General features: G+C 41.8%; 1 protein-coding gene across 1 annotated transcript in view; it reads right to left on the bottom strand.

Moving 5' to 3' along the window:
- EDNRB (endothelin receptor type B) overlaps positions 1 to 16,023 on the bottom strand; it is a 24,583-nt gene extending 8,560 nt beyond the window's left edge. Inside the window, exons 1-2 of the mRNA XM_040487278.1 lie at positions 15,837 to 16,023; positions 14,505 to 15,034 (exon numbers count right to left, since the gene is read on the bottom strand). Of these exons, the coding sequence (XP_040343212.1) occupies positions 14,505 to 14,984 (480 nt within the window). The 5' untranslated portion in view covers positions 14,985 to 15,034; positions 15,837 to 16,023. The remainder of the gene's footprint in view (positions 1 to 14,504; positions 15,035 to 15,836) is intronic.
- Between the last annotated feature and the right edge of the window lie 8,146 nt (positions 16,024 to 24,169).

Genomic DNA, 24,169 nt, shown 5'->3' with positions numbered 1-24,169 from the left:
TGGTTTTTTTTTTTTTTTTAATTTTTTTTTCAACATTTATTTATTTTTGGGACAGAGAGAGACAGAGCATGAACGGGGGAGGGGCAGAGAGAGAGGGAGACACAGAATCTGAAACAGGCTCCAGGCTCTGAGCCATCAGCCCAGAGCCTGACGCGGGGCTCGAACTCACGGACCGCAAGATCGTGACCTGGCTGAAGTCGGACGCTTAACCGACTGCGCCACCCAGGTGCCCCGAAAAGTGAAAACTATTTTGAAACACAATTGAGTCTTTCTGTCCTTTCACTTTAGTGAAGTTTCTTTGTGGAGTCTGTCAAGATGTGTGATTGTTCCAAAATGGCACCAAAGGCTGAAATGTGTGTCTCGTATGAATATGACTTCGAGCTCCAACATGAGACCAATTTCGTTTCCAAGTTAGATACAAAAAGTTACTCTGACATGTAGGACAGATGTTGCAAGCTTACCACAGACATGCTTCATCTAGGGTCCTGAAGATCTACAGGGCCAGGCAGGTAACACAGAGGGGTAGAGAAGCCGGGTATAAAGAAGTCATCGGTGTCAGGAAGATAATAAAGAGTGGTAGGGTGTGGGGTAAATCCCATCTAAAAGGGGAAGCTGCTTAAAGACCATGATATGATTTTTGCCAAGGAATCCCACATTAAAAACCAACAACAAAACACAACTCTTGATTTTAACTAAAAACATCGAATTTTTATATAAAACCTCAAAATTATAAAAGTTTGTAACTCATTTTAAAATTTGTTTTTTAACGTTTATTTATTTTTGAGACAGAGAGAGACAGAGCATGAACAGGGGAGGGTGAGAGAGAGAGGGAGACACAGAATCTGAAACAGGCTCCAGGCTCTGAGCCGTCAGCACAGAGCCTGACGCGGGGCTTGAACTCACGAACCGTGAGATCATGACCTGAGCCGAAGTCGGCCGCTTAACCAACGGAGCCACCCAGGCACCCCTAACTCATATTTTTAAAAAACACTGTCAAATAACATTGTATCAAAAAAATATATCTGTAGATCAGACTACTTGTGACTTCTGGATTAGTCAATTGGGTCAGAATTCTGCTTGTTTGTTCATTCATTCATTCATTCATTCAATAAGCATTTATTGAGCATTCACTATATGCCAGGCACCATTCTGAGTACAGGGTGCATATCAGTGAATAAGGCAAACTCCCTGCTCTCCTAGAGATTACAGGCTAGTGAAGGAGGCATATAAAAAAACGCACACAAATATTTAATATGGTGTCATATGGTTATTGCCATTATATGAAGAGGGTATAGTGGGATTTGGAGTAATTTCTTGATAAGCTTCTCAAACAACATCTTTCTGAAGAGGCAACATATGAGTAAGGGATCTGACTACAGCAAGAAAGTAAGCCATGCAAAGTGCATTCAGGGCAGAGGAAGGAGCAAGTGCAAAGGTCTTGGCGTAAGAAAATAAGCCTAGTGTGCTGACCTTACACAAAGAAGTCTATCAAGACCCAGGCCAAATGTCTAAGAGATGATGTTGTAGAAGGAGTCATCTGAATAATTTCTGAGGAAGTACATTGTCCGTTTTTAAACAGGGAAATGGCATGGTCTTATTTATGGTTGAAGAAGATCACTGTCAGGGGAGCCTGGGTGGCTCAATTAAGCGTCTGATTCTTGATTTGGGCTCAGGTCGTGATCTCACAGTTCGTGAGTTTGAGCCCCACATCAAGCTCTGTGCTGACAGTGTGAGCTTGCTTGGGATTCTGTTTCCCTCTTTCTCTCGGCCCCTCCCTGCTTGTGCTCTCCCTCTCAAAAATAAGTAAACATTAAAAAAATAAAAATAAGTAAAAAGATCCGTGTGGATGCTCAATGTAGAATAGAATGTGGGGTCGAGAAAGGAAGCTTTGATGAGAGATTGTGGTCAGCTGGACCCGGTGGTAACCTGGGGCTGAACGAATGGGTTGCAGACCAAATATATTTTTATATTTGAAGGTGGAGCCGGGAGGATTTGTTATGGTTTGGATATAAGACACGAGGAGTCAGGGAACTAAGAGGTTTGTCACATGAATGATGGATCCATTCAGACTCATTCATCAGACTCAGGATGCCTTAGGTCTGAACCGGCTATGAACTTAAGATACTTTAAAGGAACCGCCAATTGCCCTTGGAAACATAAGAATAAAAAAGTTCCAACCAGTTCCAAGGACTCTACCAGACCAGCTTCTTATGAATTATCCAGACAATATTTCTAATTCTGATTGCTTTTAGAGGTATCAGGAAAAAAAAAAAAAAAAAGAAAACAAAACTAACAGTTACATGGCACTTGCAAATGGGTTAGGCATTATTCTAAGCACTTTGCACATACCATATCGTTGACATCTCCGAAGAAATCCTAGGACATAGTACTACTGATCCCCATTTTACAGATAAGAAAACTGAGGCACTTAGGAGGTTATTAACATACTGTGTTGGTTTTAAATACGTCCACAAATTCTTTGCTGCTCTTCCCTTCACAAGGTGAAGAAGGCTCGTTTCCCTTTCCTTGAATGAGGGTTGGCTTTAACAATTTGCTTTCTACGAACAGAATGTGGTGAAAGGGATGATGTGTGATGTCGGAGACTAGTTCACAAAAGGCATATGGCTTTCTCCTTGTGGTCTGGTGGATCACCCATTCTCAGGAGACCAGGTGCCATGTCAGGAGGACACCCAAGTGTCTGTGGGCAGGCCAGCATGGCGAGGAACGTAGGCCTCCTGAAAACGACTAGCAAAAATTTGCCAGGGGCACCTGGGTGGCTCAGTCGGTTAAGCATCTGACTTCGGCTCAGGTCATGACCTCACAGTTTGTGAGTTCGAGCCCTGCATCAGGCTCCGTGCTGACAGCTCAGAGCCTGGAGTCTGCTTCAGATTCTATGTCTCCCCCTCTCTCGGACCCTCCCCCACTCACACTCTGTCTCTGTCTCTTTCTCGAGAATAAGTAAACGTTAAAAAAAAAAAGAAAGAAAAGAAAAAAAGGTGAGACTAGCACAAATTTACCAGCTGTATGAATGAGAGATTCCTCCAGCTTTAGGCAAATCTTCAGAAAACTGAAGCCCTTGGCAAATACCTTGACTGCACCCTCATGAGAGACACTGGACCAGAAGCACCCAGCTAAGCGGTTCCTGAATTCTAGAGCCACAGACAAGGTGTGAGATAATAAAAGTTTATTGTTTCAAGCCACTAAGTTTTGGGGTTATTTACTATTCATCATTTGACAAGTAATATATCTGTCCTTGCTTTACTCACTTGGTTACTTGTCCTAGTAACTTGGTTTATTACTCACTGAAGTAACCGATCCACGTTTGAACCCACATGGTCTGATTTTAGAGTCTATATAGCGTTTTGGAGAAACTGACCATAGAAAAAAGATTGTTTAGAATTAAATCAATATTCGCATTTTGACCCATACCTATGTGTCAATGGTAAAAATATCTAGATGCAAAATAAAATCTCTCCTAAGCACGTAGCCATTTCATTCACATAATATCCAAAAATTAACATATTTCCAAATATCTTATTTGCCTCAAATTATTTCCAGATATGCATATATTAGGATCACCTAGGTGCAGGCATCAGATGAATCAAGATGAATGAGCGTCCAGGCCACTGAAGGGAAAGAAGTCTGGCCAATGGAAAGGAGCCCTGTACTGAATCCAGGCCCTGTTTTGAGGTTACTATTGTTTTTGGCTCAGCCCAGAAATTGGAGGATTGTTCTTCATACCACTGGGAGGCCTGCAGCTCAACCTCTGACCCAAGTTATCACAGGGGATAGGGAAACACAAACTGAAAATTGTAACCGTTCTCTTCACGTTCGACACAGAGATAGTCAGAAACCTAATCGTAACTGAGGGCTTACAATTTTCTAATCTACCCTTCCAAAGGGAAAGGAACTGCAAACCAGGGAGCATTAACCTTCATCAGCTTTTTTAGCTTTGCAGGCTTTCAATTCAGGCCCGAATGCTGCTGGTCCTGGAAGGCCACAAAAGATGAGAGACAAAGTGCCCACTGTCACTTCTGTTATTTTGTAATGAGAAGGGTGACTTTGGCAACCCCTGCCTCTCTCCAACCAGAAGGCTTTGTGGAGACTCTGAGAAGCCAGCTACCCAGTGGCAGAAACCATGCCCACTTCTGATGCTCATCTTGGTCTTAATGGCTTCCAGTAAGTCTTGGGCAATTTAGTGCCGGGAGCTTATTTAAAATGCAAAGACATCAACCCCTTGCTTAACGGTGAACAAAACCCCAAGTGGAAGTGAAGGAAGATTTACTAAAGTTTAAAAACAAACATCACTCTCAACCAAGGTGCCATCTTTAAATTTCAGTGGAAGAATGTTCTTATAGATTTTTGTGATAACTGGAAATTAATTATTTCACTCTTCGTTGACAAAAATCCTGACATCCAACACCTAATTTGAAGTCCAACAATATAGCTTTCCTCTTGTAGGGGAAATTGATTCTTTTTATTGCAAGAGGAAGTAATTCTAAATTTAAACACAGCAATAACACATTCTTATTCCTCATGTTGAGTTTTTTCTTTGGACTTCATTCCATTCAATTAGATAACTTAAGGGCAAGACATGAATACTGAAAACAAATCAAGCACGCAATCAGACAAGTCTCTCTACTTACAAAATCAATGTTAGAGTTCTGTATTGTTTCTTGGTCTCTGTCACAGGAATTAAATGTCTAGGTTCTGCTTAAAAGTAAGTTTGAATATATATTACCTACCACTAATTAAATGTGAACCAGTTAGAAATTACTCCCTTAACTGTTACTCGTTTTCATATTGCAATGACTCAACCAACCAAGAGCTTTTGACACTGTTAGGTCCTACAGTGTGGTGTCCATTCAACACATGATAGCTCACACTTGTGCTCATTCCCTTCCCCTATGGTTTACACTGCTTCCTGAGAACGTTTCTTTTGTATGAATAAAAACAAATAAGTAAATCAACACTAGACTGAAAAAAGACGTGATCGTACTGATTATAAGATTTCTACTCAAGGATGACCATGACTGCACAACTTTATGTTGGAATGGCTGTTTATGAAAGAAAAAAAGGCAATAGCATACAGGGGCACCTGGGTGGCTCAGTCGGTTGAGCGTCTGACTTCGGCTCAGGTCACGATCTCATGGTTTGTGGGTTCGAGCCCCGCATCGGGCTGCCTGCTTCGGATTCTGTGTCTCCTTCTCTCTCTGCCCCTCCCCCACTTGTGCTTTGTCTCTCTCTGTCTCTCAAAAATAAATAAGTGTAAAAAAAAATTTAGAAAATATACAAATACATTATTTTTCTATTACATTTAGCAATTATTTTTATATTATATATTTTTTTCTTAATTTCTAAAAGGATAAATAGCATGAATAGGAAATAAATATCCCCTTTTTATAAGTATTGTTAATGATTCCTACAAAATCTCTCCAACTGGGAGATTTACATTTTTCATTTCTCTTTTTAATTAAAAATCACATTCCTGAGAAATTAAATGGAGAAAACCCTGTTAATACATACCATTGTTAATGCCCAAAGGAATTAAGCCCCATAAAGTCAGGAAATTTGAAAGTTAACCGTCTTGCACTAATAAATGTCCAATCGCTTCATTAACCTTATATACTATTTTCTTTTCCTATTTTTTAAATAAAGAGTATATACTGAGTTTTAACTATTTACTTGTTTCAGAATACTCTATCACATTTTTAACGTCCAGCATAGTGCCTGGCACACAGTGGTCACTCATTAAATGCCTGTTGATTAACAGTGAATGAGTGTGCAATGGATGAATGCATGAATGCAATCATAAGGCAGAAATCTTATGATAAAACTATTGTCATGAACTTTCAGTTCTCATATTTGGAACAAAGTCTTTAGAGAACTGAGATGGCTACGCATTTATTGTTTGTTTGTTTGTTTTTGTATTGTCTATTCCATGCCCTTCCTTCCTCTTTCCAGAGGATCAGGTCTTCTTGACACATGGAGCCAGGGCCCTGAGGGATTGCGGGGTGATGGTTGGCTCTTCTCTTTTTGGAGTTCCGCCTTCCAAACAGGCTAGAAAAAGTGAAAAGCAAAAGTTCCTCTCCCATCCTGTCGCTCCTACTCAAAGCTGCCAAGGAAATGACTGACATAAAACAGAACTTACTGTTTCTCAATATCTAATGGGATCCTACCAGGAGCTTTAGTTGTAAATTTGGTGGAGATGGCTGCCTAAGCATGGAGATGCTGTAGGACATGATTGTTTAAAAGGCTAGGTGAGCAATGTATTTACAACAACAACCAGGGTTACTTTGCCAGACGGCTGTGATGAAGTGTGAACATTTCTTTCAAATGACTGGTATTATAGAAATGTTTTTACAGTGAGAGTCAAAAGAGGGAAAAAATGGAGTGGTTGTGTTTCACAGCTTTGGGAAAGGGTGTATTCTTCTGCTTTTATCTCTGTTTCCTGCAGCAGATAAGAATTTTTCTGCATTTGAACTGGCATTTTAAAGATAGAGCACGCTTATTAAGGGATTTTCATTTCTTTTTTAATCGTACATATGGACAGAATTTAAGGTAAGCTGCTGGTCAGGTACACAGAAAATATTTTCTTGACATATGTCGTACCTGTGCCCTTGGGGACAGGTATCGATTACAAGTTCCATTCTGCATCCATTAAAATGCACTTAATCACCTAAAAATTAGGTCGTGAGGATTAGAAATATGTGGGTCAGAAATAATGCCAGCATAACCCCAGGGGTGACACTTCAACAGACCACAGTGTGAACGACGCCCCCTGGAGTTGGGCGAGACAGAGGTTCTGTCTCCAAGAATCTGTTGTGTGCACACCCGCAGAACAGAGGGTTTTTCCTGCTCTGGAAACATTCCTATGACTTGCTTAAATACAACATTGACTCCATGAAGGTGAATGGAGTTTCCTGAAACAAGATCTCCAGAAGCAAAAAGAAAAGATAAAAAAAATATATCTTAGGAGAAATTTAAGTTTACTTTAAATATATTCTCTGCTAGTGTTACAATGAAATCTATTTCCAAGTCTGTAACAGGTCAATAAATAGATTGCTACTCTCCTATTATTCGAATTTAAGAATAATCCACAGTTTGTGCTTAAAAACTCACTGACATGTTACATATTCTGAAGAGTCCAACTAAGAGCATTAAGAAATGCTATTTTCAGACCTAGTAGATTTTTTGATTCATGTAGTTGAACTGTATCTTCTATGATCACTGTGACACGTGAAAAATGTCAGAATTACAAGCCGATGGTCTCGCGGCTCAGAAAGAGACTCTGAAACTTCATGAAGTCAACAAATCTTATTAAATCATCTCATGTCTTACCTAAACCTAATTCTATCCAGAATTTTCTTTGGGTGTCTTTGGGACACCGGTAAGCTACTATGAGAAGACATTTGATTACCATGCAATCTCAAAGCCCTTTAAAATAATTTGAAAACACTGAGCGAGGGGGAAGAAAGATATGTAGAACATAAACATCCAGAGGATAGTTTTCCTCCTTTCTGGAAACTACAATTGAGCTAAAGAGGACAGAAGTAGAGAGAGGACACAAATCAGGGGGCATGAAAGTGGCTGTGAGTCTTAGGGACAGAGAATTGCTCCACAAATGCATCTGTCAACTTTGCTAATAAATTTCTGACTCAAGCATGAGCCGTTTTCTTGCTCTTCTACCACCACACTTGGGCTATTTTCTTCATTTACATTTTCCCCAGAGGGTCTATAGGGGGAAAGAGAAGTAATCAATCTCTAAAATAAAAGCACTGGCAAGAGGAAAGGACAGAAGTCTAAAATTAGAGACGTTGTTGGGTAAGGTGTACCCGATATACCACACTCAGCTGCCTCCCAAACGTAACCAACCTCGTCAAAGTCTTGAAAGAGATTGTTTCACATCATAAATTACATCTTGAATCTTATTTAAGCTCAGGCTTTATCTGTCAACACCCTTTGAAGCACTTAATCATTTATTAGCATTTGGCATGTTTCTCTAAAAATAATCAACTATAGCATATTAGCCACACAGAGATCACCTTATATGGTTTTTCTTTGCAAAATGAAGCACGTGGCTCCCTGGCCTTGAGACAACAGGGTCTTGGCTATGTCATCCTCTTGTATACCTATGGAAATATCTTCATCCTGAACAACTCATTTAAAGTGAGCAAAGAAAAAATGTAGAGCCTTTGATAGATAAGCCTGGGCATATTGAAAGTAACATTGCCATGACATTTTAAGAGGCTTGGATTTATGGAGTGGCCAGTGGCAGATCAAAAGCAAACGCAAGGACCGTAGAGTCAACCTAGCGAATCTTTCATTGCCCAAGGCCAAGAGTTTGCCAACCATTTTGTCACAGGAATCCACGTGTGGAACAATAAATTGGGAATGTGAACTCTTGAGTTTCCGGATTATTTGAATTATGCTATTGACCTATTATGTAACTATGGCCAATGTTCTCATACAGGAAGAGGAACAACTTCACCCTTCTTTTTCATCTGAACAGTTATAAAAAATATGATTATCAAAGTCCCACTGTCCTTATGTTTTATGTGTAACATCCTTTGTCCACAAGCATCTGTCTGGTACTGACTGTTGCAGGCACGACACTAGGTGGGTGTTGGGGTATTAGTTTTATCTGTTAGTTGATTCTAGGTCATTCAGAGCTAATAGCCTATTAATACTTTTTAAAAGCTAACACTTTACATGTGCTTAATTGGTGCTCCTTAATTTTTTTTCTTTTCTTTTTTTTTTTTTTTTGCTTTAAATAAATGAATCTCAACATATCTAGGTTCCACTTTGGGTTTAAAGAGCTTCCGCCACTAGAATATCTCTAAATATTATAAAATGTTAGTAAAATATCTCAGTTACTTAACTGGAGATGAGGAGCATTATTATCTTGGAAGAAATCAGACTCCCCTATCCAATGATACTTTTACTTCTTATGTTGCTCTATGTGCATAAACCTCCACTTACCGATCAGAAAATTATAACTTCAAAAGTTAAATCTGATGGCGTTCCACTAACTTTTACTTATAACTATGAAACTAGTCAATTGCACATAAACTTGTTAATTACTAGAAGTAGTCTAAGTTTGGAAGTGAGGAAGGTAAGTTTGTTCAGAAAGATAGGGTGTCATAAGCAGAAAATGTCTGATTACCTGACAAGGTCACTTCACTCAAAACTCATTTGTGGGTTCAGTGAAGCAACTCCACATTTTTACATGCCAGCATTTAAATGTCAGGTATACCCTACCTTAACTAGTTAAACATTAAAGATCAGCGATTTTGCCTTTCAGAACTATGAAGGCAGGCTCTTTGCCTCTAATAGTAGCTTACAAAATCTTAACAGCAAAGCCATTCAAAGGCACTCCACCACCGCCGGACATCTGATTACATGTGGATCCTTATCAAACCAATGTCCATACCGATAACCTGTCTTCCAGTTCACAAGTAGATTCGTTTGCAAATGCAGTTTGCTTACACATAAAGGAAGTTACATTTGAGAATTAACTGTATTAGCTCAGTTCCCCATGCCCATATAGCACTGAGAGTGAAATTGTTAAATGAAATCCAGAGATAGTTTAAAAACTCATTATTTGCTCAAGAATTTTTAGTTGCTTGAGAAGTTAAAAGAAGTTAAGTAAATTTTAACTTGAACTTGCCACCAACCTTTGTTAAATATCACTGCTAAACCAAATGAAGCCAAACGAACTAACTAACCAACCAATCAGCCACCAACAACATAAAACCTTCACGGCATCCAGAAGTATACCCCTGCTTTGCTGTTTGTACACAGCTGGGACAGCTTTGACATCAGTGCTACCGCAACTTACTAGTCAGATAGGTTCTCATAGGCAACAGACATATCGGTTACCCCATTCACCGCAGTCTATACAAGGAAGGACACAACTAGCCTGTGAGTAAGAAGAGATTCATCCTCACATCATATACTTATAAATACTGGCTTTTGGTTCAGGTACATAGATATAGACCATGGAAATATTGGCATGGTGATCCATGTATATACTAGAGATAGACATTAATACATGCATATCTGTATGGAGATGTTATATAAAATAGTGACCCAAACTAAGAGTACAACCATAACTTTGGGGCATAAAATAGAGATATCTATCAACATCACAAATGCACACATCCTTTGATTTAGTAATTGTAGTTCTAGAAATTTTCAGATATAGTCACACATGTGTGCAAAGCCATTTGTATGAATCTATTATTTGTAGTCACATTTATAATGGCAAAGCTGAAAAAAAAAGCCCAAACAAATTTTCATTCTTACACACACACACACACACACACACACACACACACACACACACATTTATTTTTTTCTTACTAGGTGCCAGGCACTGTGCCAAATGCTATTTACCTGTCTATTTATATGTGTTTATACGTGTATACACCTGTGCACAGAGATATAAAGATACATACATACTTTTAAATATCCGCTTTGGATGACTGCCTTTTCCATTTTCATCTGGATGGACTTACATAATGTAACATGTTAGAGCCTTAGCAGACACTGCTGGGAAGGATAAGCCAGACTCTTCTTTTCAGCATATTTACATGAATATGCATATGTGAAGTACTTCAACAGTTTCCTTTGTCTGGGTTTCCTATGATACCTCTGTGGCCTTCATCATAGGATTTCCTCTCAGCCATAGGATACCTGGTGAGAGGACTGATTCTACCTGAAAGTTTCCAGAGACCTAGTCTCTTGAGGTAGAACAGATGTATATCCTAAGGGTTGTCAGCACCTCCCTGTGAAGTCCTGTCCCATTCTACAGCAGTATCAGAGACTATGACATTTTGGGGTTTGTCAACTTTTTTGAATGCTAGATTTACTGAACTCCAGATTAATGTAATAGATTCACATTGATGTCCCTTGGGTGTGCCAACAGATGGGTTAGGTGGGCTCTATGAAATTGCAAATGTTGTGTGTGTGTATGCATGAATGACATTTTTTTGCATTTTAATATATTATAATTATTATATCATATTAATTATAATATATGTCAATTGTATATAATATATACAATTAAATGGATCCTGAAAGATAATTGTAATATCCCACAAAAACAAAATTAGAGATCATTAGTTTAGGGGTGCCTGGGTGGTTCAGTTGGTTAAGCGTCTGACTTCAGCTCAGGTCATGATCTCAGGGTTCGTGTGAGTTCGAGCCCCATGTCGGGTTCTGTGTCTACAGCTCAGAGCCTGGAGCCTGCTTTGGATTCTGTGTCTTCCTCTCTCTCTTCCCCTCCCCTGCTTGTGCTCTGTCTCTCTCTTTCTCTCTCTCTCTCTCTCTTAAAAATAAATAAACATAAAAAAAATTTAGAAAGCATTGGTTTAGAGATTAAAGTCTCCCAGTTTAGGATAAGTTTAAATGGCATTCATAATTCACTTAAATTACTTTGTGTTAAGTATAATACCTGATTATGCTGAGGTTCTAAATGCATTTTTAAAAACTTACTTATATGGTTGGGCGCCTGGGTGGCTCAGTTGGTTAAGCATCTGGCGTTGGCTTGGGTCATGATCTCACAATTCGTGAGTTTGAGTCCCACCTCAGGGGAGCACGAACCTCACTTCGGGTGAGCTTGAGCCCTGCTTCTGGTGAGCCCCGCTTCTCTCTCTCTCTCTCTCTCTCTGTCTGCCCCTCGCTCACTTGTGCCCTATGTTTCTCTCTTTTTCAAAAAAAAAATAACTTACTTATATGGCATCACAATTATTTAGGAGAATAAATGGCTTTTAACTAGTCTGAATTGGGTGTTTTTTGTAAAATAAAGCCTTTAAAATAACAGTGATATTATCCATATTATGTACTACAGATCATCTGAAGGGGAATTTCAGGAGATAGAAATCCTCACATGACTCAGATTAAAGCTGGAAATGTTTACCAAGTACCCTGCTGTGCGGCAGTGTGTCCTGTAATCCCACCAGGGCATGCAAATGAGGTTCTAAGAATACTGCATGCGAGAGAAGGGAATGCTGGGTCTGAGCTCACTCAGTGCAGAGGGACAGGGAAGGTCCCAGGTCTAGGAAGACTTAGAACCTTCCGGGTTCTAGGGCCCAGATGGCCCGGGTCAAAGCCATAGTTTCACCGCTGTCCAGTGGTGCGACATTGGGCAAGTTACTTCCTCACCTGTCCAACACGGAGTTTTCCTGTAAAACAGGGATGACAACAGTACCTCCTCCCTGGGGTTTGCTGCAATGATTTAGTGATGCTGACCAAGAACCTAGTGCATAATAAATGGCAGCCATTATTATTATATTATGCTTCAAGCGACACATGTTTACACGCAAGATAAAAAATAAACTAAAAGCTAGTATGTAGCATTCCACGTTGGCAAACTTGGCAATGGGACCTTATTCTTTGTGATGGATGTGTTTATGACCAATACAGATGACTGGGGGGCCGGATTTGTACTGACTGTTTACTTCAGAAGTAAAAGCACAGTTTTAACAGATTGAATGGCTTCAGGCAAAATGATGCAATTTCCTAGGGAAATCATAAAGAAAACTGAAATGAAAGTAAAAACTGTGTGCCCTCCACGCCCCCCACCCCGCGAGTCAGATATTCTCTGGTTTATCAAATGTAATCATGTGATCAGAGAAAGTAAGAAAGTAAGAAAGTCCTCCCCAAGGAGACCTTTCACGCAATTCTATGCAAGCCTAGCAAAACTGGATTGTAGTCTCCCTTTTCAGAAGGCTTTTTATTTCACTCATTTAAATATTTTGCAACATCCACTCTACAGTTTCTCAAGTTAGTTTTGATGAATTGAATTGAAATTCTTTTGTCAAATTGGAACAGTCAGAGTTGGTCGTTGGGGCTGCTTAAGAAGTAAGTGCATCACTTGTGGCTCTAACAGAACTGTGACTGCATCTAAGGGACCATTTTCGATTGCACCTCCCCCAGGAAACACTCAGACTTCATGAGAACAAGTTGCCATGCAGCATTTTAGGATTTCTTCTATTTATCCCGCATTTGTGGGAGTGTTTCCTTCCAGAGCCTGGATCTTAATCCGAATCCTACATCTACACTTCAGAAATTGCTAGAATTCCCTTAAAGTATGGTTATTTGGATTAGGATTAAAGGCATGTCTTATGGTGCTTCCTGCCACAAAGATCAAAACATCCCCTATCACCCCTTCTCAGCCTCCATGACACATTTTCCCCCTTGTACTGAGCCCTGGATTAGCTTCAGGCAAATTCCCAAAGCACATTCCCTTTCCCTTACACTTTGGTTCTGTTCTTATGTGTGACTTTCTACTGCTGATCATGATGGGTAAGCAGAGTTTTAGATCCTTGCATGGGCTTTAAAAATTTTCTGGCTCTTTCACCCAGGCTCTTTTCCTTAACACCACAATACCCCAGTAGCTGGGCACTAACAGCCTCATTGTAGAGTTGAGGAAACTAAGGCCCAGAGATGTCGGGATGTGTCTAGAGTTCCAAAACAACCTGGAGTCAAATAGTGCGGGGGGTTTATGTTCTGCCCTAGCTCTCTGTGCCCGGTTCCCTGTGGTAATCACAATTAACGTTAGCAGCTGAAACCATTTAGAGACTTCACGCTGAGTGCTCTTTGGTTTGTTCTCAAGGTAATCGATGGGAGTATAGCTTGTACTTTGGACCTGACAGATTTGGGCTTGAATCCCACCTCCATCTCTTACTGTGAGGCCTCGAACATCTTGTCGATCATCTGTAAAATGGAGAAATACCTACTTGCGGGCTGTCAAAAGCAGTAAAGGGAAGTAACCATCCTTTCCAGGGCTTGGCCCGCTGTAGACATGCACTAAAGAGCAGGTGCAGTGCAGTCATTCACAGCAGGTGAAGCGTGTTGGTGTACTCTCTAATCTGGTCTCTTTCTTCTAGCCCATTTGTTTCCTAAAAAACCCAATTCCAGCTCCTCTACTTTTAGGGCCCTCCACAAAAATGCCTCCCAAGGTTAGTGTGCATATGAATCGCCCAGGTATCTAAAGATGCGGATTCTGCTTTTGTTAAGTCTCAGCCGGAGTTGCAGTTCTAACAGGCTCTCTGGTGATATCGGTCCTGCCAACCTGTGGACCACATTTTTTTTTTTTTTTTTTAGAGACAGTGGGCCCAGTGAGCTAGGCTTAGGGACTAAATACTTCAGGACCAGTGGTTCTCAGAGTTTACAGTTCATCCTCATCACATGGAGGGCTTGTTAAAAATACATACTACTGGGCTCTATCTCAGAGTTTCTGAGATCAGTAGGTCTGAGGTGGGGCCATAAAATGTCTTTTCTAACATGTTCCCTCCCAAGTGATGCTGATCCTGCTGGTGTGGGGATTATACTTGCTGGAGGCTTAGCCTAAGGTTACTGAAGACCAGTAGGGAATTTGTTTCCAATGCTAGCTGACTTTTAGGAGGCTATGGATCTTCTAGAGTAAGCATCCCCCAAAGGCTCTTCCGTCTTCCTCCTCCTACCTAGGCACCCTCCCGTCAAAATTGGCCCTTTACCTTGTAGACAGTGATGGGGATGTCAATGATGATGTGTAGCAGGTCTCCCAGAGCCAGGCTGGCTATCAAGATATTAGGGCCGTTTCGCATGCACTTGTTCTTGTAAATGATTCTCAGCAGTGTGGAATTCCCGATGATGCCCAGCACGAACACTAGACAGGACACCACCGTGTTGATATACTTGAAAGTCTCCTTGATCTCAATGGATCTCTCGCACGGAGGAGGCGAGCGTGGCCGGGCTCCGGTTGTCCTCCCTGCTTTAGGCATCTGAGGGGGTGCAGAAGTCGACGGCACGCTGGCGTTGGCATCCTTCGGCCAGGAAACCTCGGCGGGGGGCGTCATTATCTCTCCGGGTCCCGGAAGTGGCAGAGTGGCCCCGGTCGATGGGAATCCCCTCTCTTCTCCCTGGACCCCCGCCACGCCGCAGGCGATGACCAGCGCCAGCAGGGCGCGTCCGCGCAAGCTTGGCGGCGGCCGCATGCTGCTGCCTGCTCCAGTGGGCGTCGGGTGGCCGCTCTGCAGCTGTGAGTCTGGAGAACCGCAGGGAAGAAAGACTGGAAGCTTGGGGCAGCTACCCCAGCCACGCCCCTGCAAACCGCTAGCGCAGAGCGCAGCCGCGCGGCGAGCGTCCGCGCGCAAATGTAACTCAAGTTTGCGCGCCAGTGCTAAACCGGCGCGCGTGACACTCCTGAGACGCTCGACTGTCCTTCCCGAACCAGCTTTCCCTGTGCTTTTTTCCTCCCTTGCGATCCCCCGGGGGATAAGTGACTCGCAGTGGGGCGGGGCATTCTGGAAGGGGTGTGCCAGAGAGAGAAGGCTGGGTGTCTAGGGCTTAGCTTTGAGCTCTTTGGTGCGTCCCGGGGAAGCACAGTCGTTCTGGCTAAGGGTGCGTGGGGACTGGGGGGATCAAGGCACCCAGAGGCCAAGGGCATATGCCAACCTCTGCATTTTGCTCCGCAGGGAACGCGGACACCCGGTGTCTGAACGTCGTCAAGACTCCTCCGGGTGGTGGAAGCCGCTACTCCCCAGCCGCCTGCGCTCGGATCGCCCCGGCGCCCGCCGGAGTGCGCCGGCTGACCCACACAACTCGTCCGACTTGGGGGAGTGTCAGCATGAACTTCGAAGCGTCTGTCCCCTCTAAGTGGCTTCAAACTTTTATTTGCTCTCCTTTACTCCAACCTCATTTTAATTCATTGTATCTATGCGTCCTTTTTTTTTTTTTTTCTTTAATTAGATTTAAAAGTAGATATCCCCAAACTCCCAACCCAAGCTGAAGCCCCAGGACAAGGTTCAATGACTAATTTTAACTCAACACCAAGCCATAATGTTTACCTCGCGGATGGGAAGCACCGGGAGCAAAGCGATGAGCGGGGACCTCCTTCCCGGGACGCTCGGCTCGCAGGTCGGTTCCAGCCCGCTCTAGGGGGCGAGCACGCCTCCCTTCAGGGCCGGGCGGTCCGGCTCTGAGGAAACGCCTAGGGAATGCCAGACCAAGTAGCCTCCACAGTTGCTCGAGGTCTCTGCCTTCCCGAGACAAGTACTTTTATTCATTCGTCCTTTCCCCATCAATCACCGCCAGACTCCTCCCGCGCCTTCCGACCGCTCTGCAACCTTTCCCCCTGGGCGACGCCTGGACAGCATCAGCAGGAGCTGCCCGCTGGCCAGGGCAGTCCCCGGCCGGGGACGCGTCCGAGAGCCTGCTGCTTGTCAGCGTTCTGGGTTCTCCAAAGCACCAGCCTAAACCAAGGACAAGTTTCCACGCACCAGACTAGAACGGGGTTCTGTATTGAACGAGTTAACCTGGACTTTCAGTGCGGAAGGCGACTTCTCTTGCCTTTAAGTACCTATGCCGCGGTGATGTAGACGACCTGGTGAATTTGGGGGCTGTGCTCTTTGCTGGTTTTGGTTCGCCCTCAGATTTCAGGTCCACATCGCTCCCAACACAGAAAAGCTCTCTATTCGTTCTTCTCAAGCCCTGGTGCTGCCCTGGGAGAGGACTGGCATTCCTCCTTCATTTTTTCTAGCAGTGGCTACTCTTTCTTCCTGCTGTGCCCCCAAGTGTTTTGTTAGGCCACCTCGGGGTGGGGTGTCCTACCCCACTGTTATACTGTCGGGGGATTTGATACCTATAGGGTACATATAAATAATCAGAAAGCTGCCGTTCAAATTCAAGGTGATTTCTTTTATCAGGCAGAGCGATAAAATCCCTTCCGCCCATCTATTCTTGAACTCCCTTTTTATGGGGGTAGAGAGAAATAATGGTGAGTGGCAGTTTTAGCTGAAGATTGTATGAAACAGGTCAGATATAGGCTGTGCAATGCACACTGGCTCTTCCTCTGCTGGACTCCACCCAACTAAATCCCTGTTCAATCTGTAACGTTTCATGCCTAGGAGGAACCATTCCTTGCAGAGATTCACGCAGAGACTAAGTGGTTCATTCATGGCTTCACAGCTAATTGATAGCATAGCTGAGGCAGGAACCGTAGATTTTTGTTGTCTATGCAATGCTTCCTGGGGGACTGGAAATAGGATGTCAATTTCTATTTAAAAGGGTGAATTTTTGGGGGGGCGCCTGGATGGCTCATCTTTGGCTCAGGTCATGTTCTTGCGGTCTGTGAGTTCGAGCCTGGCATCAGGCTCTGTGCTGACAGCTCAGAGCCTGCTTTGGATTCTGTGTCTCCCTCTCCACCCCTCCCCTGCTCGCGCTCTGTCTCTCTCTCTCTCTCAAAAACAAACATTAAAAACATTTTTTAAAAAGGGTGAATTTTAAGTGTGAAATATGGTCTAAAGAACATAAGAAAAGCAAGCGTCAGGCTAAAGGAATGAGAAATGCGGTCTAGGGTTGTGCGTGCTAATTCCAAACCTGGCTATTTTGGGCGTAGTACTTATCCTCCCTGTCTGGGTAAAAACAATGTCAGCATTTAATTGCTTCATAGCTGAGCTGAGTAAAAATATAGAGTGTTATGCGAATGAAGAATTATATGGGTGCATTTGGGAGTGTGAATATTCGCTGCTTTGGGTTGGTTTGCCCTTCTTACCCGAGACTTCTTATACTTCCTTGTCCCTGCAGGGGAAGCCCCTTTCCTTCCATGTTCACCATCACCTTCATTCACATTTGCTCCACCCGGTCCGCACTAGAGTGAATACCCCCAACAAAGTGAGTCAAATGGATTTTTTAGTTTCCCAGTGTATACGAAAGTTATGTTTACACTATACTGTAGTCTATTAAGTGTGTGATAGACTATATCTATTCTATATCTAAAAAAAAAAAGTACAGACCTTAATTGAAAAATACCTTATTGCTAAAAATGCTAGTCATCACTGGGCTTTCAGCGAGTAGTAATCTTTTTGCTGCTGGAGATGTCGATGGTTGCTGACTGATCAGGGTGGCGGTTCCTGAAGGCTGCGGTAGCTGTAGCAAGTTTTTAAAAATAAGACAGCAATAAAGTTTGCCACATCAGTGGACTCTTCTATTCAAGAACAATTTCTCAGTAGCATGTGACATTGTTTGTTAGCATTTTATCCACAGTAGAACTTCTTTCAAAATTGGAGTCAGTCCTCTCACACCCTGCTTTACCAACTAAGTTTATGGAATATTCTAAACGCCCTGTTGTCATTTCAACAGTGTTCACAGCATCTTCACCAGGAGTGGATTCCATTTCAGGAAACCTCTTATTTTGCTCGTCCATAAGAAGCAACTCTTCACCTGAAAAAATTTTATCCTGAGAATGCAGCAATTCAAATGTCGTGATAATGAAAAAGTTTGAATTGCCAAAATGTGATAGGGAGACAGGAAGCGAGCAAACGCCATTGGAGAAATGGTGCCAATGGATTTCTTGACGCGGGATTGGCACAAACCTTCAATTTGTAAAAAATGTAGCATCTGCAAAGTGCAATAAAGTGCGGTGCAGTAAGTCAACGTATGCTGGTAATCTAAGCCTCACTGAGATCTATCCCTTCTCTTTCAAGACTGTTAAACACAACTGAGCACTTGATCGCATTGAGACTTCCATGGGTCACTTCTGAGTTCATGTTAATCGATATCCTCTCCGGGACAGGATAGAATGACAGGTTCTTTCTGTACCATCACAATACCTGCCACCATTGAGAGCAAGAAATAATTTTATGGATCTGATAATTACATTTTAAGCTATTTAATTATATTTTACTACTCTAGTCATAAGTTTCAGGAAGAAAACCAAATAATTTTAAGGTAAACATACATATTCCACATCTGGGATTTAAAATACGATATTGGTTACCTACCACCTATACGGGGCACCTCATTTCATAGGATCTCATTTCTTTCCTCAGGAAAGTCTTTGAAATAGATATTGTTTTTTATGATAATATGGGAAGTGAAATAGTCTCAGAAATTCACTCAATCCACATAGCTGGTTAGTTGTGGAACTAGGATTTGAACAAGATAATCTGGTTACACAGACTATGCTTTTGATTAATTTAATTACATACAGTCTAAAGATTTTTTTATTTTATTTTTTAAATGTTTATTTATTTATTTTGAGAGAAAGAGAAAGAGAGAGAGAGAGCATGAGCAGGGAAGGGATGGAAAAGAAAGAATCCCAAACAGGCTCAGCGCTGCCAGCACAGAGCCTGATACGGGGCTCAAACTCATGAACTGTGAAATCAGGAACAGAGCTGAAATCGAATCCGGCACTTAACCGACTGAGTCACCCAGGGTCCCCCAAATTTTTTTTCTTATTTTGAGAAAACAGTGTTTTAGACCTCAGTAATATCCAACTGAAGCTTAACCTGAAGTTGAGTGAAAATGTAAAGGTAGCCATGTAAAAGATTTCTTATTTGATCCTCATGAAGCACCTTAATCAAGTCACAAGAAATGGAGTCTCAGTTTCCCCTTTTGTAACATGGAGGGAAAGGATTAGATGATGTCTAAAGTTACTTCTTCAAAAATGTCAGTCTGGGGGCGCCTGGGTGGTTCAGTCGGTTAGGCGGCCGACCTCAGCTCAGGTCATGATCTCGCAGTCCGTGAGTTCGAGCCCCGCGTGGGCTCTGCACCGACAGCTCAGAGGCTGGAGCCTGCTTCGGATTCTGTCTCCCTCTCTCTCTGCCCCTCCCCCACTCATGCTCTGTCTCTCTTTCTGTCAAAAATAAATAAACATTAAAAAAAAATTAAAAAAAAAAAAAGTCAGTCTGATGGGCAAACTGACTCTGGAAAGGGACCCGAAGTGCAGCAAGGTGAAATCTTGTGCTAGACTTTTTTTCCCCCTTCTTTTTATTTTCTCTGCTTGTGCCTTGGGCGATACTATCACAGATACAGGGTTTTTTCACCTTATGACTTAAAATCCCATACTGATAAACTTTACTTATAACTTTACCAGTAAAGCACTGTGTAAATTTAATTTGTAAATATATGCAAAAAAATTGTATCACATTTTAAGAATCCTGTCCTGAAAATGTTTGGGTGTGAACTGATTTTGAATTTAGCATTTATAAGAGATTTCTGTTGTTTTTGTCGTCGTTGTTGTGTACTTAGTAAATGTGGAATCTTTTACAAAGTTGCTTTTATAAAGGTACTTTTTCAAGTGTCCTAGGAAGTATATCAAAATCTCATATTGGCTAAGATCAGCCATCAAAGACAGAAAAAGGCGGTGAAGGACCACGTCCCACTATCCCTTTTAAATTACTTTAACTAGAAGGTCATGAAGACATGGTTGAATGCACTTCAGAATTCATTCCTCAAAGAGGTTTGCCATGGGGAGCTTGCCCAAAGCAAACCTTTTCCCCTGGTAAGAGAACAAAGAAAAGCCCTTTTAGCCACAAAAAAGTGAATACTTTCATGTAATCCCCTTGATATGAATGTACCCTTGGAAATCTACCTTGCATTCCTTAAATCATGAATGCTGAGGGACAAGGTGTGTGAAAAACACAGAAAGAGTTGGTTCAGTTGCTTCTCCACACATTCCCCTAGGAACAGATCCAATGATCAAATAATGGTTGAAGTAAGGGAATAAAGATTAAAATGGCTGCACAAATCAATAGCAAACAGTCGGAACCTTTCTTTTCTCGAATTTTTCTCTTATGATTATGTGACTATAGCTCTTGGGCCTTAGGGGTAAGGATACTTTAAAAGTTCTTTTCCGATTCAGGTATACTTTATATACAGTTAACTGGATGGGACCTAAGTGCCCAGTCCGAAGAGTGTTGACAAGTTCACCCCTCTGGGACCCATACCTCATGGGCCTTTTTCAAAATTCATTTATTCTTCGAAAGCAGTGAAATTTGAATCGTTGGGATTTGGACACTATTCGTATTAAGATTTTTATCAAGACATTTTCCTGCTGAATAAATTTGTTTTATACAGATTATCAGCTGCCGTAACTGAAACAAAATTCATAAAGTAGAGGCGTACTTATAAATGAAAGAAACTAAGATTTGAAACTTTATTCATGGTTACTCAATCGTGCCTAGCTCTAGTCCATGCCCGCATAGTCATGAGAATTTGATAGACTTGTAGTAATTAGAAATAAGACATAGTTTTTTTCTGCTTATAAGAAATATGAGAAACAGGAAGGTCACACTTCCTTTGTTCTATCTGAGGAAAGAAGCATAGTTTGCTACTTCACACTGTGGTCGACTTTAATTAAAGGTTTTATGAAGGAGTTTGCTCTCCTGCTTATGGCTTAAGTAATTTTTGTATTTCTTTCTTTGATGTAGTTTTAAATACCAGCATGGGCAAAAGAAAAAATGAGGGTAACGTGGTCTATGAACTCTTTAAGCCCGTTCACAAGAGCTCTTTGGCACAACTGTTAAAATGTATTAGAAATTCCAATCTGAGCAAGCACGCAGCCCAACCCGTGCTCTCTCGGTCTGTCGGTGCACGCTTGGCGATTAGGTAAATTACTTTCAGCCCATTCAATCATGGACCAAACACTATCATTACTTTTTATTAGAACAAGTCCAGCAGGTGTAAAGCACTCCTCTAGACAGTTGCTATTTCGGATGGGAAATGGTTTATGATGAGTTTATGGGTCATTTCTACTTCTCATTTTTACCTTTCTTTATTTTCTTTCATTTTTACCTTTGATTTTTCCTTCCTTTAATTTTTATCTTTCTTATTGCTGCTCTTTCAATACCCTGATGGAGTGTTCCAAAGAATGTGAAATCCTCAAAGGTGGTTAGAAATAGAAGAGAAAGAGAAATTTGGAGATTTAACAATCTGCTGTTGAATCAAGGAGAGTTGCTACTTCTTCAAAGAAAGGAAAAGTTCTCGGCAGTACCGTATAGAATATGCTAGAAGGCACAGAAAAGAATTTCCATGTCAGGTCTCTTTAACTTTTTAAACAATTGTATTTTATCAGTGAGATATTTTTATTTCATTTCTGCTAATAGTTAAACTTCGGATTTGATGAAATCTTTTTAGTCAAAATCTGCTGACATCTTTGAAAAGTTTCCTAATTTGAAAAACCTAGTTGTAGGAAGATAGAACTACTTGAACCAAAATGTCAAGGGAAACAGTGGTATTCTTGAAAGCTTCTCTACTGTACAGTAGACGAATACTTTGATTTCCAGCCTCACCTAAAATAAATAGCTCAGCTGTGGCATCTCTTTGTCAAGGTGGGGGATCATCAGGGGCTTTCAGAGCTGTGCCCAATGTTTATCGGGCTGTTTCTGGGGACGTCTCTTAGAGATGCATACACAGGAAAGTGCCTCTTCTCTTTTAGGCCTTCTAGGAAGAACACTTATTGCTACTGCTTTTAATTCTGTTGGACGTACACTCAGAGGTGGGATTGCTGGATTCTGACATGGCTTAATCAACCACAGATTATCTAATGAAATCGTTCACGTAATCTTACAGGAGACGCACAGGAGCCACACTTCCCTCAAGGGCAGCCAGGTGGTGCGAGGCTGGCATTTGAGGGACCACTGCGGAGGTTGGGGTGTACCAGTAGTAGGCAGGGAAGCGGGCAGGATACAGCAATAGGGAATCCAGAGAGAGGCTAATCCTTTGAACATCGACGTGGTTTTTGGTTTTTTTGTGGTGGAAACACACATAACATAAAATGTAGCACCTTGTGTACAGTTCAATGTGTAATCCAAACTGCTAACCTCCATATCTTTTTCATCTTACAAAGCTCAAACTCTGTCTCCTTAGAAAACAACTCCCATTTTGTGCTCCCTGTAGGCCCTGGTAGTTACCATTCTACTTTGTTTCTATGAATTTGACCACTTTAGATAGTTCTTACAGGTGGAACCGTTCAATATTTGTCTTTTTGTGACCGGCTGATTTCACTTAGCATAATGTCCTCGAGCTTCATCCATATGGCAGAATGTGACAGGACTTCTTCTCTTTTAAAGGCTGAATAATATTCTGTAATATTCCATTGTACGTGTGTGCACTACGTTTTGTGGGTCCGTTCATCCGTCTGTGGCCATTTGGGTTGCTTCCACCTCTTGGCTATTGTGAATAGTGTTGGACTGAATGTGTGCTATAGACTGGGTGGTTGTGAGCCTCTAAAAGGTGTATGTTGAAGCAGAGTCCCCAGGGTGATGGTGTTTGGAGTTGGGGCCTTTGGGAGGTAGAACCCTCATGAATGAGATTAGTGTCCTTATAAAAGAGACTCTAGAGGGTTCCCATGCCCCTTCCCTCATGGGAGGACACAGCAAGAAGACGGTGGTCTATGAAGCAGGGGGCGGGCTCTTACCAGACATCGAATCTGCAAGCTTTGATCTTAGATGTTGCAGCCTCCAGAACTGTGAGAAATGAATGTCTATTGTGTATAAGCTACCCAGTCCATGGTGTTCTTGTGGCAGCAGTTCCAATGTGAGTGTGCAAATATCTTTCTGAGAACCTGCTTTCTATTCTCTTGGACGTACACCCAGAAATGGGATTGCTGGATAGTAAGGTAGTTTTAATCTTTTGAGGAACTGCTCTACTGTTTTCCATAGCAGTGTACCATTTTACAATGACAATATCTACATTGTCATAAAGATGACAATGACATATACCATGACATATCTATACTGAAGTAAGCTACCTTTCAGGAAATAGTTCATAACATCATTGCACAGAAAAATACGAATGGTTAAAATATAAAACGACATAATAAATCTATCTCGAAATGTGTCAGGATTGAAATTGCTGTTTTCTTTGCCTCCTCTCATTTCTGACTCTTGTACAATGGAGAGGATTGATGCCAAGCCAATGAACAAATAAATAAGTTAATTTCCGATGTAAATTGCAACATCAAACCTTGATCTTCTAGAGCTTCCATGAGAAAAGAAAATATTTTGATTGTGGCAACAGGGAGGGATTTACCCTTGGGCAGTGTGGCCTGTGATTGACTTGACAGCATGGTATGACGTGAGGACTTCTGGGAAGATTTACCCCTTGTCCTCACTGCTCCTCAAATGCATACCTTTCCCTGTGGCTTCCTGAGGTCTGGAATTCCACATTCAGGAACTAATGGGCTCATGATCGTTTCTTGAGAGCAAGTTTTTTCCTAATAGGAAAATTGCTGGGTGGGAGGTGGGGTGGACAGGGCCAGAAAACGAATTCCATTCTTCAGTCAGACAGTGGCCGGGTGATGTGACAATGGAGTTTGAGAAGAATCCTTGAGATGCTGTGTGCCATATACCAGGCAAGCTGGGAGGATATAGCAGAGGGGAGCTGGGGATGGTCCATA

Source organism: Herpailurus yagouaroundi, unplaced genomic scaffold (assembly GCF_014898765.1).
Source record: "Herpailurus yagouaroundi ecotype Mexico unplaced genomic scaffold, PumYag 164, whole genome shotgun sequence".
Taxonomy (NCBI): Eukaryota; Metazoa; Chordata; class Mammalia; order Carnivora; family Felidae; genus Herpailurus; species Herpailurus yagouaroundi.
The sequence above is the reverse complement of the archived record's forward strand: the minus strand, read 5'-3'. Positions and strand labels throughout refer to the sequence as shown.